The sequence below is a fragment of the Otolemur garnettii genome, unplaced genomic scaffold, assembly GCF_000181295.1.
Source record: "Otolemur garnettii isolate 467f Iridium unplaced genomic scaffold, OtoGar3 scaffold00060, whole genome shotgun sequence".
In the NCBI taxonomy this organism is placed as follows: Eukaryota; Metazoa; Chordata; class Mammalia; order Primates; family Galagidae; genus Otolemur; species Otolemur garnettii.
Window position 1 is genome coordinate 10,645,410 of NW_003852455.1, and position 16,581 is coordinate 10,661,990.

The 16,581-nt window shown below is 44.1% G+C and overlaps 1 protein-coding gene across 1 annotated transcript in view; it reads right to left on the reverse strand.

Moving 5' to 3' along the window:
* LOC111726295 (nmrA-like family domain-containing protein 1) overlaps positions 1–12,968 on the reverse strand; it is a 16,158-nt gene extending 3,190 nt beyond the window's left edge. Inside the window, exons 1-4 of the mRNA XM_023514860.1 lie at positions 12,929–12,968; positions 10,081–10,319; positions 7,538–7,787; positions 3,768–3,958 (exon numbers count right to left, since the gene is read on the reverse strand). Of these exons, the coding sequence (XP_023370628.1) occupies positions 3,768–3,958; positions 7,538–7,787; positions 10,081–10,319; positions 12,929–12,968 (720 nt within the window). The remainder of the gene's footprint in view (positions 1–3,767; positions 3,959–7,537; positions 7,788–10,080; positions 10,320–12,928) is intronic.
* Between the last annotated feature and the right edge of the window lie 3,613 nt (positions 12,969–16,581).

Consider the following 16,581-nt stretch of genomic DNA (forward strand, 5'->3'; position numbering starts at 1 on the left):
CTGGGGATTCGAACCCGCCACCTTAGGTGTACGTGGCTGGCGCCTTAGCCGGTTGAGCTATAGGCGCCGAGCCTTCTTTTTCTTTCCCCCTTTTTTTTTCCAACAGAGACCAGATCTCACTCCGTTGTCCAGACTAGAGTGCAATGGTGCAATTATAACACAATGCAACTTCAAACTCCCAGGCCCAAGCAATCCTCCTGCCTCAGCCTCCTGAATAGCTGTAACTACTGGCATGCGCCACCATGCTCAGATAAATTTTCACTTTTTTTAGAGATGGAGTCTTGGTATATTGCCCAGGTTACTGTTAAACTCCTGACCTCAAGCAATCCTCTCCCTTGGCCTCCCATGGTGTTGGGATTACAGACCTGAGCCATCATAACTGCCCTCTCTTTCCTTCCTCTTATAAATACCTGCTTGGGAAAATGGCTAGTTATGCTCAATATCAGCAATTCTTCTCACTCTTCTATAAGAAGTCTGTCCTGGCCATGCTCTACTCAAGGCCTTTCCTGAATGATTTATAGCATGATCAGTTTTGAGGGCTTACTAAGTGCCAGACCCAGTGCCACACACCTGCCCTGATTATCTCATTTCATCCTCACAACAATCCTACAAGAGAGGGAAAATACCTTGTTTGAACACGTGAAGAAATCAAGGCTGAGAAGTAAATTATCAAGATTCCCTACATAGATAAGGGCAGAACCAGGATTTGCCTACTTCCCATACTGCCTCTAGTTCCTTCACATTTCTTATAGCATTTAGCCAGGCCAGCCCTATTGCTCCCCTCCACCTGTACACAGTCTTGTCCTCAATGACCAATCCAAGCTTTCTTATTCCATGAGGTCTTCTCTGGTCACCTATAGCACAGACAGTGTGGACAACACAATTAAGCACCTCTAGTGTTATGTCTTATAATGATCACAGTGTACCAACGTTTTCACCCCCACTCTGCTATAAACTCCTTAAAGTAACACTGGGTTCGTACTAGTTACTTGATATGTCTCCACTATGTGCCAAATACTGTGGCAGGCCTGTTGTACATCTTTTCTCTAATTTTCCTAAGAACACCCTGAAACAGATACTATCATTCCCCACTTTACAAATGAGGAAGCTGAGGCTCACAGGCTAAGTGCCTTGCCCTATAGCAGCCAGCACAGGCAGACTGAAGTGGTTTGGCAGTGAGAGGGGCTGGGATAGCACAGGGGTGGGAAATCTGTGCCCCTAAGGTGTGACCTTTTGACTGAATCCAAATTTTATAGGACAAATCCTTTTATGTTTATTAATACTTTGTGGTTATTTTTATTTTTTAAATAAATGTATTAAAATACCAAAGAATACAGTAAGTGTCAACAAAATAATCCTCCCAGATGGACCAGCACAATTAGAACATTAGTAAGCCGTAAGCGTTAAACTGATGGCTGCTAAGCTCATGATTTTGTTCTAACCTCCTCTGCCTAACTGGCGCCATTACTGCACGAGGCTGGTTGGAGGATTGAGGACACCATTCTGTTACTAGCTTTTGACAATAGTACACTATGTTTCTGTTTGAAGTGGAATTTGTGAATAGTTGCACAGCTCAACAGTATTTTTTAATTCTCTCTGCTTAACAGTCCATCATTGTCAAAGAAGACCAAGAAAATGCTAAAAGAAGAAAACAGATTTTTAATGAAGATTAAGAATTGCAATATTATCTTTTTTCCGCTAAAGAAAAGATGATTTGCTTGCTTGGGGATTCTCCAATATCAACATTAATGAAATTCAATGCCCATCAGCATTATAACACTCACAAGGACCAAAAATATTTTAAATTAGAGGGAGAGGCGAGAAAGGTCATAATGCAGAAATTAAAAGATGAAATGCAAAAGCAAAGACAACTCTTTCAAGCAGTAGTAAGACCTGGATGCCACAGAAGCAACTTATAAAGTAGCTTACATACTCCAGGGAAAAAGGAAAGCCATTCCTTTTTAGGAAATGATGTGGAAATCGGGATAGAATGCATTGTCAAAGTTGTAGGACGCTATTTCACTTCTTCAAATGAACATTTTTCCCAGTTAGCATAAATCACTGATGAGCAGGATAATATAAACAAATCATCTAAAGAATATGCAGCTTTTATAGGCCTATTAATTGGACAATGCAATAAAAAGTTCACTGACTTTGAGAATTATGACATCACACTCAAATTAGCATTTCAGTTGATGTCACCAAGGCATCTAAAGAACTACAGATAGGGGCAGCACCTGTGAGTCAAAGGAGTAGGGCACCAGCCCCATGTGCCAGAGGTGGAGGGTTTGCCCTGGCCAAAAACTGTAAAAAAAAGAATTACAGACGGTAGCCAGGCATGATGGCTGAGACCTGTAATCCTAGCACTCTGGGAAGCCGAAGTGGAAGGATTGTTTGAGGCTAGGAGTTTAAGACCAGCCTGAGCAAGATCAAGACCCTATCTCTATTTTATTTAATTAATTAATTAATTAATTTTTTTTGAGACAGAGTCTCAAGCTGTCACCCTGGGTAGAGTGCCATGGCCTCAGAGCTCACAGCAACCTCCAACTCTGGGCTCAAGCGAGTCTCCTGCCTCCGCCTCCCAAGTAGCTGGGACCACAGGCGCCCACCACAATGCCCAGCTATTTTTTGGTTGCAGCCATCATTGTTGTTTGGCAGGCCCGGGCTGGATTCGAACCCGCCACCTTAGGTGTATGTGGCTGGCACCTTAGCCACCTGAGCCACAGGCGCCGAGCCCCTATCTCTATTTTAAAAAGTAGAAAAATACTCAGCTACTTGAGAGGCTGAGACAGGAGGATCACTTAAGCACAGGAGTGTGAGGCAGCAGTAAGCTAGGCTGACACTACTGCACTCTGGCCTAGCTAATAGAGCAAGACTCAGTCTCAAAAAAAAAAAAAAAATAGAAGAAGAAGATGATGCTAAGAAGGACCCAGTAGAAATATGGAAAACCGCCTTTGGCAATATGCCCCCAAAACACACTTTCTTGCCTTTCAACCACATATTGCTGCATTCTCCTACCTAACCCAAATCAAGATGCCCTTAAGGTCACATGTGCCTGACACCCATCTAGAGGACCAACTGAAACTGTGGACCTCCAGGCTACAACCAAATATTGAAATGCTTCCCAGCAAAAAGCAGACACTTCAAAGTCTGCTTAAAAGGTTAGTTAACTTTTCAATAATCAAATAGTTTTCATTTTTTGAAATTACTAAGAACAGCATAGTTAGATTTTTACAAAATAGTGTACATGCATAAGCACATCTAATTGAAGTTTTTTAAATGCAGCTTTAGATGATTGTAACTAAATTAATGCAGTTTTCCAACATGCGAAGATCCGCACCCCTGGGACAGTGTAAGTGAAAAGACTGGCTCTCTGTCTTCAGAGTTTAAGTTCTTTTCACCCAAAAGTTATTTTCCCTTAACAAGCTGATTAACCCGAAGCCAAAGAAATAAAGCCATGAGGGCAGTGCCTGTGGTTCAAAGGAGTAGGGTGCCAGCCCCATATACAGGAAGGAGGTGGTGGGTTCAAACCTGGGCCTGGCCAAAAATTGCAAAAAAAAAAAAAAGAAAGATAACCATCTAGGAGGGATTCAGCTGTCTTGACCAATGAAGAAAGATTTGCGAAACTGGAGTCCTTTTCAATTTCTTTTGACAATCTAAACTCATTCTAGCCTCAATTTGCTGAAAGTCTATCAGAATTTATAAACTAGTGGAATGTTACCTGAGGTGGCCTTTTGTAATCACATCGATGTCTCCTAAGAACTCACCTTTGCATCTCGGATGTCTTTCCCCAGACACTTAGACAAAATATCAGCATACTGCTGAATTGTTAGTGCTTCTGCACTGAGGCCCACGGCCTTGCCTATAAACTCCTCTGGAGAATTAAAAATGCTCGTGACGACTGCTCCAACATCAGTAACAGAGATACCATCCATCGGTACATCCCCCATCGGCAGTGCTTGTTAAAAAAAAAAAAAAAAAAAAAAGATAAAAATAGCTAATTACATCACATCCTCAGTAGGTCCCACTAATCTAAAGTAACCAGCCCCTTAAATAAAAAGTACAGGAAGTAAAACCAAGTGGCCATAATCTATCCACAGTTAGAAGGTTTTGTTTGAGAAAATACAATAGCACCTGGGTATTGATTAAAAAGAACAACCATTTGCTAAATATCTGCAATTCACTAAGTATGAATAGCAATATCAGAAGCCGAGATACCTATGCTGAATTACAGACTCACATGTCCCACTTCCTACTCACCATCCTTACTTGACTGTTTTAATAGACATTTTAAACTCAACAGGCCCCAAACTGAATTCCAACACCCCCCATAATCTGCCCCACCCACAAGTTTTCCCCATCTCATTTAGCAATAACTCTTTCATTCCGATTCTCAGGTCACAAATCTTGGAGTCAGTCTTGACACTTCTCTCACCTCCCACATCCTATTTTTTTGGAAATCATTTTCACAGTATGTTCAAAATCTAACTACTTCTTACCATCTTCACTGCTACCACCCTGGTCCAAGCCACCGTCATCTGTGACCTGGTTTGTTATAGAATTGGTCTCCTTGTTCCCACCCTTGTTCTTCCATAGTGTCTTTCCACACAAAACTCAAAGTGATCTTGTAAAAACTAAAATTGGCTCATGTCACATCCAACCTGAACCCTCCAGTGACTTTCCAGGTCTCTCAGAGGAAAAGCTAATGGTTTACAAATTTTATGTGATCAGACCTTCTATTATCTCTGAGCTTACCTCCTACTACCCTCCCTCCCCTCGTTCTGTTTCAGCCACGCTGGCTGTTCTCTCTCCCTGAAATGCTTCTTCCCCTGAATGCCCATAAAGCTCACTATCTACCTCCATCAGAAGGTGCTCAGACAGAGCCTGGTACAGTGGTACACACCTGTAATTCCAGCTACTCAAGAGGCTGTGGTGGGAGGATCCCTTGAACCCAGGAGTTCAAGCCCAGCCTGGGCAACATAATAGGACCCATTTTCTTAAAGCCAAAAAAAAAAAAAACGGTACCCAAAGAGACCCACTTGATCATCTTGTTTAAATTGTTAGTGCTAGCACACGTGTCTACCTTACACTGCCCCATTTTCTTTCTATAGCACTTGTCACCTTCTAATATACAATATATTTACTTATCTATCATGCTTATTGTTTATTATCTATCTCTTCCATAAGAATATCAATTGCATGAGGGCAGGGTTTTATCTTTTTTGTTCATTACCGATCCCCTAGTGACTGACATAGAGTAAACTCTCAAATATTTATTGAATGAGTGAGTGAACAAACATATTGGCCAGTTCAATCCTTGAAACATAGGGATTTTTTTAACAGGAATTACCAAGTACCAAGTTATTGGCCAGCAAGTAGCAGAAGTAAATTCAAACCCACATGTCTCACTCCAAAGCCTGTGTTCTTCCTACACTGTGATAGGACGCTTATAGATTTCTAGATTACTGGGGCTACAATCCAATGTGGAAATTATCTAGCCCCAGTGTTCTTGGTTTTGTTTGTTTGTTTGTTTTGTTCTTGAGACTGAGTCTCACTTTGATGCCCTCAGTAGCGTGCCATGGCTTCATAGCTTACAGCAACCTCAAACTCTTGGGCTCAAGTGATCCTCTTGACTCAGCCTCCCAAGTAGCTGGGACTAAAGCACCCTCCACAACGCCCAGCTATTTTCCAGAAAAAGGGTCTCTCACTCTTGCTCAGGCTGGTCTCCGACTCCTGAGCTCAAGGAATCCACCTACCTCGGCCTCCCGGAGTGCTGGGATTACAGGCGTGAGTCACTGTACCTGGCCTTGCTCTTCATTTTTAAATCAAGAAACTAAGTCTAGAGAATCACCCAGGGCCTCACACCTAGGAAGCATTGGGCCAGGACAAGAATCAATGTCTCAGAATTTCAATCCAATAGAAGTGACCTCAGGCTTAGCATCCAGGGACTAAATATCATATTTTGCCTTACACAACAAAATTGTCTTCCTGCCTGAATTTCTTGGTAGGCAAAATGTCTGCTCATTTTGTAATGGTGCTTTATATTTGTAAAGCAATTTTAGTTTTTGAAGCACTCAAAGTCAAGTGTGCTCTGCTATGAAGTCTGTTTTAATTTGTGAATCGAGGGTCTTGGGCTGAGTTTAAAGGACAGTGGTAAGGAATATGGGAGTTGAAGCCAGACTGCCTGGATCAAATGGTGGCCCTGCCTTATTAGTGATCTTGGGAAAGGTACTCTATGCCTCTGTTTCCTCATCTGTAAAACAGCAGTAATTGCACAGTAAATGTTAGCTATTCCTGTAACAGAGAATGAGGCTCAGGGATAGCTGAGACCAGGCTTTTCACATCTAGCGCTCTCAAATGGTACTAAGTACTAGGAGAAATGTAAGGTATCTCCTCTTTCCCCAGGGCTAGTCTAATCCGTAGATTATAGCATTCTAGTTCAGGCCTTGGGGAATCTCAGGTGAGCTGGCTTCTGAAACCTGGGAGATAGGAAGAAAATGGAGTAAACAGACTTATCACATGTATGCGTTTTCCTAGCCATTTGTTGAATTATACCTGAGTCATCTGTGATATATGGGAGGCACCCCTGGCTCTAGTTAGGTCTACCTGGACTGCCACTACTTATTCTCCTGATCAGTCCTTTTATTTGGTGGTGGGAGTGTGTGTGCAATGATTATTCACAGATGCAACCCTAGTGCACTGCAGCCTCAAACTCCTGGGCACACGTGATCCTCCTGCTTCAGAGTAGCTGGGACTACAGGTGCACCACCACGCCTGGCTTCCAACAAGTCTTAATTATGTGCCAGGGAAGAAACACTGAATTGCTGCCATGGATACTCCCACATTCTCTCTACTCCACAGAGGCCATCTCTGACTATGGCCCAAGAAAGTGTCCCCAAAGGGCAGGGGAATGCAGGCCAGTGGACTAGCAGCCTTGGAATTACCAGGAGTCCTTGTTAAAACTACATTGTCTCAGGGGTGGCGCCTGTAGCTCAAAGGAGTAGGGCACCGGCCCCGTATACCTGAGGCGGCAGGTTCAAACCCGGCCACGGCCAAAAACTGCAAAAAAAAACCAAACTACATTCTCCCAGACCTAGGGAATCATACTCTGTGCAGTAAGGGCTGTGCCCTAGAGGGTCACAGCTTCTCCAGGCTCTAATTCTGACCCAGGTCAGGAGGAGAACGATTTTCCTCTCCCGTTGGTTACAAGAAGGTCAGGAGAGCCCTCGGAAGTCCTTTTGTCCAGCCTTCCCAGTAGACATGAGGTACTGAGGCTGGAGGTCACGTGCGCTTCCGTGAGGAGGGTCGGAAGGTCAAGACTAGAAATGTAACCCTTTGTCCTTCCTGTCCCGGGCCAGTTCTCTGCCCTGGAACAGGAGCTTCCTTGAGGAAATCTCGAGGATAATCTGGCATCCCTCAGAGCCCTTCCCGCACGCACAGTGGGCATGCAAATGACGTGTGTCCTCTGAAGAGGGGACGCCAGGGAGAGGAGGGCTGACCAGTCCCTGGTTAACTTCTGCCGCAACCTTCCACTTACCCAAGGTGTAGTAATCTCCATCGGGGGCCTTCGCCGGCTTCCACATCGTGAGAAAGTTTTCAAAGTAGGCTGCCACGCGGACGCTGGTCATGGGGACACCGATGGACCAGAAGTACTCCTCCACCTCCCCCTTCCCGTCAAAGTGCGGCACCTCCAGCTTGCCCCCGCTCAGCCGCTTCACGTTCTCCAGGCCGCTGAACACCACGTGCTTCAGGCCCAGGCGCTTGGCGACCTGTGCCACCATCTTCCCCTGCGGGAGGAAAGGATATCCTGTATGTAGAGCAGTGTGTTTGCAAAGAGACTAGAGGGTAGGCGCTGGCTCCCCGCGACCCGCTCCTTTTCGTATTGTCCTCAGCCCCGTGGGAGGAAGGGCTTCCAGCATCAAAATAGATTCAAGTACTAAGAGGCCACCCTAACGTGCTGACCCCTCTGCCCATGCCCACGGTGCGGTGAGACCCAGGAACTGGGCATGGGGGCGAGTAGCGAACTATGAAACTGGGGGGGTGGGGGGGAGCAGAGGAGAAAGGAATCCCGGGAACCCTTCTGAAGCTGAGAGGCAACCTGGGGGGCCTGTCAGGGAACAGGGGGCCTGTCCTCTGGGCTCTCAGTGTCTCTGTGATCACCTTCCATCACGCTTACACGTGTTATATATTTCTGGAAATGGACTACATCTGTACACCATTTGGATATTAAGGGCATAATTAGAGGAATATATACACACAGAAAATTAATACATATTTTCTCTTTTTTGTGTCTTTACTTGTGTATTTTCTAAAGCACCTTGATCTCTCTCTCTGTTTTTTTCTTTCTTTCTCTTCACGGTTTCTTACTTTTCCTTACAAAACTTCAAGCAGGCGGCAGAGGAAGACATAATTAATCTGGTTTAGCAGATGGCAGAAAGTGAAGCAGGGAGGTGACTTGTAACCCTGGGTTCCATAGTGAGTGGATGTCAGAATTGGAATTCAGAGCTCCTAATTAACAAGCCCTTTCAGAGTTGATCACTAAAAGACAGCCTGTAAATCAGTATAATTAATTCAACAGACAGTTTTGAAACAGGCCAATCCTGCTCTTAATTTTTTGGATTGTGCAATTTCTGCTACTAGCTGTTCTCATCCATTACATTTTTAAAATATAATCCTCATGTTTTCCAAAATTTATACATATACATAGTTTAAATTGTCAAACAGTACTGTCAGGGTGGAAAGTAGATCTCATAATGAAAAAGAAGTTCCCCTATACCCCTATGCTGATTATTGCTGTTTATCTCATTTACCTATCATTTTTTCTTTAAAAAAAAAAAGTTTGAATTTTTTTTTTTTTGAGACAGAGTCTCACTTTGTCAGCCTTGGTAAAGTACTGTGGCTTCGTAACTCACAGTAACCTCGCTCTTGCTTAAGCTGATCTGGAACTCCTGAGCTCAGCCAATCCACCCACAGTGCTAAGATTACAGGCATGAACCACCATGCCTGGCCAAATTCTTGATTTTTTCAATATGAAATATCACCCACATTCCTTCTACAAAAGATAGGTATTTAGTGATCTCCTTCTCATCCTCTCTCTTTCTTTCATACACACACACAGAGTCCACCACCAGCACCACGTATATAACATATATATGTATATATAACATACATGTATATAACATGTACACAATTTCCTTTTTCCAATGTTAGAGAATTTTGTTCTGTTTAGTTTTTTGGACACAAGGCCTCCTTCTGTTGCTCATCATCACCCTAGCTCATAGCAACCTCAACCTCCTGGGCTCAAGTGACCCTTCTGCCTCAGCCTCCCAAGTTGCTGGGATCACAGATGCCCATCACCACAGCCCACTGATTTATTTATTTATTTGTTTATTATTGTGGAGATGGTATATTACTATGTTGCACAGGCTGGTCTCGAACTTGGGACCTCAAGAGATCCTTCTACCTTGGCCTCCTAAAATGTTAGGATTACAAATGTGAGCCACTATACCAGCCCCAATATTATAGTTTGGCTAGAGTGACAATCAGTGCTTACATACAGGAGCAGCTGTATCTCTATAGTTACATTTAGTTTTTCTGCAAACTTTTATTTTGCCTGGAATTTATTGTGGATTTATTTACTTATTTATCTCTTTTTCTATGTACCTATTACTAAATATCTCAAATTCTGTCTGAAGTATAAATATACTCATTACATTTTTATACTCCCCATTTCACTCTGAGTAGCCTCAATTTACGGGGTAGCCTTGCTGCCACTCCTAGATGTCATCTACAAACAATGGTGAGAAGCGGAGAATCTAGTGACCAGCTCCATTAAACAGTCCCTCTCGAATATCGAGGTCTTGAGATGGGACAGGTGCCACATGACATTAATTTCACAATCAGAGACACCTTAACAAGTGCCTAAAGTACATATTTTTCACAAATGCCAGCGGGATGTTACAGAGTGAGATTTATTCTTGCCCAGACTGAAGGCCTGCACCCCTCGAGAGAAGACAGAAGGAGCTAAGAAAAATAAGAGGAAAGGGCTCAAAGGGAAAAGAAGAAATAATTGGTTTCCACCTGGCACACTTCCTTTTCTTTGCTGAAATCGTCCCAGAAGTTGGTAACCACGAAGGCCCCGTAGGCACCTTTTAAGGCAGCCTCCACGGATGTTTCGTCATTCAGGTCACCTTTTACCACCTCAGCACCAAGGTCGCGGAGTGTCAGCGCATTTGGTCGAGTCACATCCCTGGTCAATGCTCTCACTGCAAAATTTTTGCTCTCCAAAATGGCCCTCGCCACAGAGCCACCCTGTGCTCCTGCAGGAGAGAAGAAACACAGGAAGATCAGGAAGAATGTTCACCAAGAGAAGCTGGTGGGGGAGTCCCAGGGTTCAGAGTAGAGCTCTCTGCAGTTTCTACTTCGGGAGGTGCTATGTGTTACTTCACATATCCCTTGGCTTTCAAACTAGGTTCCTTGCAGCTTCTACAGAAGTAACTTTGCAGGAGACGTGGTAAGAGAGGAGTGGGAGAGGCTTGTGGCCACAAGGTGGCCAAGGGAGCAGGGTGACAGAATTAGGGGTGTCAGCCCAGATTCAACAAAGACAATTCTACTTTTATCTGGTTATAGATCTTATATTGAGGTAATTCTTACCCTCCACATAAAGTTTCTAGTTGGCCAGAGGTTTATAGTCTATGTTTTCAGTTTGACAACTTTCAGAAGTGTTTTGTGGCATTCAGGGCAATCATGTTATAATCAATGCTTGCCTGATTTATTTGCTCTGCAGATACACATGGAGCACCCCATGCTATAGGCCAGGTGCTGGGTTCTTCCATCAAATTGGCTGGATCCCTGTCCTGGATACATTTTCATGTTTCCAGATCCACACTCACTTTCTCCGTCCTGCTTAGTGCCCTGGGAGGCTGACCTTTATTGAGTCCATCCGTGGGCTCTCTTGTGTTCAGGTTGGGTCTGGGCAATGAGAGGCATTAGCAGGAGATCCAGGGGTAGGAGAGGTGACCCTTGTCACACCCCTGCTCTCCCCAGGTTCTGGTCAGCTCTCTTGCCCTTCTTTGCCTTCCCCTGTTGCTGACTTATTCTTTATTGCTCTGTTCCTGGCCTACATTTATTAAAATTTTCTCAGCTTCTCTGAAGGAATGTGGCATCTGTTTGTTGTGGATTCCCACCAATGCACCACTCATAACCCCACAGTATGGTCTACCATTCAGTGAGCTCCGCCTGTGGACACAGAGCTTCAATCAATGTTTCATGGTAAATTGTCTAGTAGTAAATATGAGGAAATAACCATAGTTCACCAGATGTTGAGGAACACATCCGACATGATAGGCAAAGCCAAAATAAACAAACTAATAGAAACAGAAACAGTGCAGGGAACTGAAGGAAAAAATTGTAAAAGAATGAAACTTCTCTCAGATCGGAGAAGACTACGTTCTAAACACGGCATCTGCCCCCAGTAAGGCAGGGGGAGGAGGAAGCAGGACGGACAGAGAGACAAAACAATTAGAAGATCAAGCCAGAAGAACTCCAGAACGAAATAACAGACAAAATGAAGGTATTGAAATGATTATATCAGGGAAGGTCATAATTTCTCACAGTCCAACGATATCAGCTGAGCTACAGAATGAGGTTGCCGAGTGCCCAATATAATGGTGTATAAAGTCCCACGTTATGCATGACACTGGGAAATTTCGAATGCTGGTTGCTACAGTTTGGATGTTTGTCCCCTCTAAACCTCATGATGAAATTTGATCCCCAGAGGTGGGGGGCCTAATGGAAGGGTTTGGGTCCTGGGGGCAGATCAGTCACTCAGGGGTGAGTTTTCACTCTATTAGTTTCCACAGGAGAGCTGGTTGTCAGAAAAAGGCTGGTGTCTTCCCACTCTCTCTTCACATGACCTCTATACACGCTGGCTTCTCTCCACCTTTCACCAAGAGTCGAAGCAGCCTGAGGCCCTCACCAGATGAGGAAGCCCAATCTGGAACTTTCTAGCCCTCAGAATTATGAGCCAAATAAATCTATCTTCTTTTTTTTTTTTTTTTTTTTGAGACAGAGCCTCAAGCTATTCCCCTGGGTAGAGTGCTGTGGTATCACAGCTCACAGCAACCTCCAACTCCTGGGCTCAAGCGAGTCTCCCGCCTCTGCCTCCCAAGTAGCTGGGATTACAGGCGCCCACCACAACGCCCAGCTAATTTTTGGTTGCAGCCATCATTGTTGTTTGGTGGGCCCAGGCTGGATTCAAATTCGCCAGCTCAAGTATATGTGGCTGGCACCTTAGCCATTTGAGCCACAGGCGCCAAGCCTGTCTTCTTTATAAATTACCCAGCCTCGGGTATTCCTTTATAGCAATGCAAATGGACTAAGACACTGGGGGATAAAGAGAGCTTAACATTTGCCCCTTGACGCGTGAGTGGATTTACAAACTGTGGTATATGTATGCCCTGGAATATTATTCAGAAAAGATGGAGACTTTACATCTTTTGTATTAACCTGGATGGAAGTGAAGCACATGCTTCTTAGTAAAGTATCACAAGAATGGAAAAGCAAGAATTTGGTGTATTCAATACCAATATGAAACAATGGATAAACAACTACGTGCCCACAGGAGAGGAAAACACATCACCTAACATATACAATGTAAGGTCATACAGCACACATCCTGGGTGAAGGGCTCAATTGCAACTTGAACTTCACCTAAGAAATGCAAACAGTGCAACCTAATCATTTGTACCCTGATAGTAATCTGAAATTTTTTTAAAGGAAAAGAAAAACTAAAGCAATAGAACACCTTTTTTTCCTTCCTCTGAAGGGCTCTTTGTTCAGGCCAGACTTGCAGACTCTGAAGTTTGAGGCAGGAAGACAGAAGAGTGAGCAAAGTCAGCATGCACTTAACAAGTAAAGACTTTTTTACCTGTAGATCCAAATACTGCAATTACTTTCTTGTTGGCCATGTTCTTAGACAAAGAAAAAGTTGGTGGAGTAGCAGGACTTTCCTCGAGCAGCGACAGCAGCTGAAGGGCAGTACTTCTCCCTAGGTGAGAAGTATAAGCCAAGTCTGATTACCGCACCCTTTTATTCTGCCTCTCCCCACCCTTTTATTCTGCCTCTCCCTTATGAGGCTTTCCATGTCACCACAGTGAGCTTACTCACTCTGACACTGCAGTTTTTTAAATGAGGGTTCATTCATTTAAGTATTCGTTTGTTCAGCAAACAAATGAATTTGCAGCTTCAGACCACTTACAAATGTGTATTGAGTGCCTATGGTATAGGAGGCATTGAACTGGAGGTCCTGATGATCTGGATGGTGTAAGTGGGCTAAGCTTGTAAATAAATAAGATTACAATACAGGAGAATGGCAGAGGCCCCAGGGCATGGGGAGAGGCACAAACCCAGATTTAGGGAAGGTTTTTCAGAGGAGATACACCATCTGAGTCATTTAACCAGGGAAAGTAAGGGGAGAGGTAGGAAGAACCCCACATAGCCAAGTTCAAAGGCAGGGCAATCATGGCATAGGATCATGATGGCTGCAGCAATGCTATGTGAGCAGCAGAAAATAAGACTTGGAAGGATGGCAGAGGCCAGAACACAAAAGGCCTGGGAGGCATGGCACAGGGCTTGGTTTATCCCAACAGTCAGAACAGGTTTTACCTGATCTTCTGGCAGCAGGATGGGTACTAGGCTGGAAGCAAGGACGCTCTCAAAGCAATTGCAGAAATGACATAGGTGAGAACTGAAGGCTTGAACTGAGGCAGTGTCATGGGTTGAATTGTTCCCTCCCCCTGACCTCCAGAATTCATGGTGAAGTCCTAATCCCCTGTACCTCAGAATAGGACCTCGTTTGGAGATAGGGTCTTTATAGAAGTAATCAAATGAAACTGAGGTCACCAGGTGAGTCCCAAGCCAATACGACTGATGTCCTTTGTAAAGGGACAAAGGGAAGTTTGGACCCAGAAATGCATACAGCAGGACAACATGAAGATACAGGGAAAATACCACGTGAGCGTGACGATGGCCTCTAAGCCCAGGAGAGCAGCCAGGAGCGGATTCTTCCTCCCCAGCTTTCAGAAGGAATCAACCACACCAACGCCTTGACTTCCTGCCTCCTGAACTGTGAGACAATAAATTTCTGGTGTTTAATCCACTGGCTTTATGGTACTTCCTTATGACAGCCTTAAAAAACAATTACAGGCAGCTATATAATGATAAAGAAGGTCTTTGTGATTAACTGGATGTGGGGAAAAGGAAAATGAGGAGAAAGCACCGAAGCAAGGACTCTGCCTACTGGGTAGGGATCAGTGGAGCAGAAACAGCGTCCCAGGTGAAATCAGTGCAAAGTTGAACCTGCTGAGTTTGAGGTGACAGCTTGTTCCTTGGTAGAGTAGCAGAACTTTCCTCAGATCAGCAACAGCAGCTAAACTATAGCATTCCTTCTTGGGTGGGAATTATAAACCAAGTCTGATTACCAGGACTGTTTATTTTGCCTCTCCCCTGTAACGTTTTCCTTGTCACCACAGTTACCTCGTTCACTCTGACACTGCAGTTTTCTGTTTTATTGTTTGTTTGTTTTAGAGACAGAGTCTCACTTTGTCACCCTTCATAGAGGGCTGTGGCTTCACAGCTCACAGCAACCTCCAATTCCTAGACTTAGGCAATTCTCTTGCCTCAGTCTCCCGAGTAGCTGAGATTACAGGTGCCCGCCACAATGCCGGGCTATTTTTTGTTGCAGTTTGGCTGAGGCAGGGTTCAAACCTGCCACCCTCGGTATATGGGCCGACACCCTACCCACTGAGCCACAGGTGCCGCCCAGACACTGCAGTTTTCCAAATGAGGATTCATTCATTTACTCATTCATTTCTTCAACAAATGGGAAGGGAAGCGAAGGATGCAAGTGCAGGTGTCTTCCTGAAGGAGACCTGCCATGAAGGAAGAACAAGGGAATTGTTGTTACAAGATGGAATGGAATCGTAACACTTATAACCTAACATGTTAAATATATGTTTTTGCTGATATATGTATTTTCTGCCCTTCCCCTACTATGTGCTCTGTGAGGGCAGTGACTTGCATTTATTTACTTATGTATAACCCCAAGGCCTACAGCTGTCTCAGGCACACAATAGGTGCACAGTAAATATTTGTTTAATGAATGAATGCGTAATTGGTGGTGTTAGATTTCTGAGAAAGCCAGAGAGCATGGGCTCTGCAGCACAGATTGGGGGAAGGGGCTGCTGGAATTAGCAGTTACCAAGTGATACCTGGCCCTCAAAGCCAAATAGAAATGTAGGCCCCAACAGAAGGCAAATCATAGGTCTGCAGCCCCTCTGGCCTCTACCTTTCCCTCCACTCTCCCATTCATGCTGCTCCTGCCTGATTGTCCTTGCAAGAAGCAATTCTCCTCACTGCCCCACTCCACAAGGTGACCCACAATAACATTGAGAGGTAAATTCTGGAGTTCTAAAGATTAGAACAGGCCAGTCTCCGTTGCTCCACCTGTAATCCTAGCACTCTGGGAGGCCAAGGTGAATGAGTGGATTGCCTGAGTTCAAGACCAGCCTGAGCAAGAGTGGTCTTAAAAAAAAAAAAGTAGCCAGGCACTGTGCTGGGCACCTATAGTCCTAGCCACTCAGGAGGCTGAGGCAAGAGGATCACTTGAGCCCAGGAGTTTGAGGTTGCTGTGAGCTAGGATGCCATAGCACTTTACCAAGGGCAGCAAAGTGAGACTCTATCTCAACAAAAAAAGATTAGAACAGTTGGTCACACACATTTGTTCACTTCTTGAGGGCAAAGGTGCAATGCCTGAGCTGGACCAGGTCCATCCAGAAGACCCAGGCAAGTGGGAAACTGTATGCGCTCATTGCCAAGATAAAGATAATAATGGAATAAAGCCAGGTATTCCCCAAGAAAAAGACAAGCAGTGCTTTTGCTGCCCTCAACTATGCACAATCTTACAACAACCTAGTCAGGTTCTGACAATTCTCAGTACCATTCGAAGCAGAGGTGTAAAAGACAAAGATTTATAGGCAAGGTAGTTTATTCACAGCATTGTTTGTATTGAAAAGAGCTGGCAAGAGTTTAAATGTCCACTATTAGGAGATTAGTTAAATAAATTATAGCAATAAAACATAATGGTATATCTCCATTAAAAACTGTATTTTCCAGTAATTTTCATAATTTGGGAAAATGCTCACAATATAAAGTCATATGAACTCAGCACAATAGGGAATTGCATATATAATGTGATCACATGTTGTAAAGAAAAGTAAAACTATACATATACACACGCCTGCACACATCACAGACCCACGCATACTGCCTAAGAGCAGTTGAGTGATTTTATGTAATATATTGGAAGATAAAGCCAGAAGATCTAGCATGACATGATATTTTTGCCGCCATACTTTGATTATGGCATGATACTATGACTAGGAGCTGATTGAAAAAATGTAAAAGTCTATAAGGGGGCAACACCTGTGGCTTAGTGGGTAGGGCGCCAGCCCCATATACTGTGGGTGGTGATTTCGAATCTGGCCCCGGTCAAATTGCAACAAAAAATAGCCGGGCATTGTG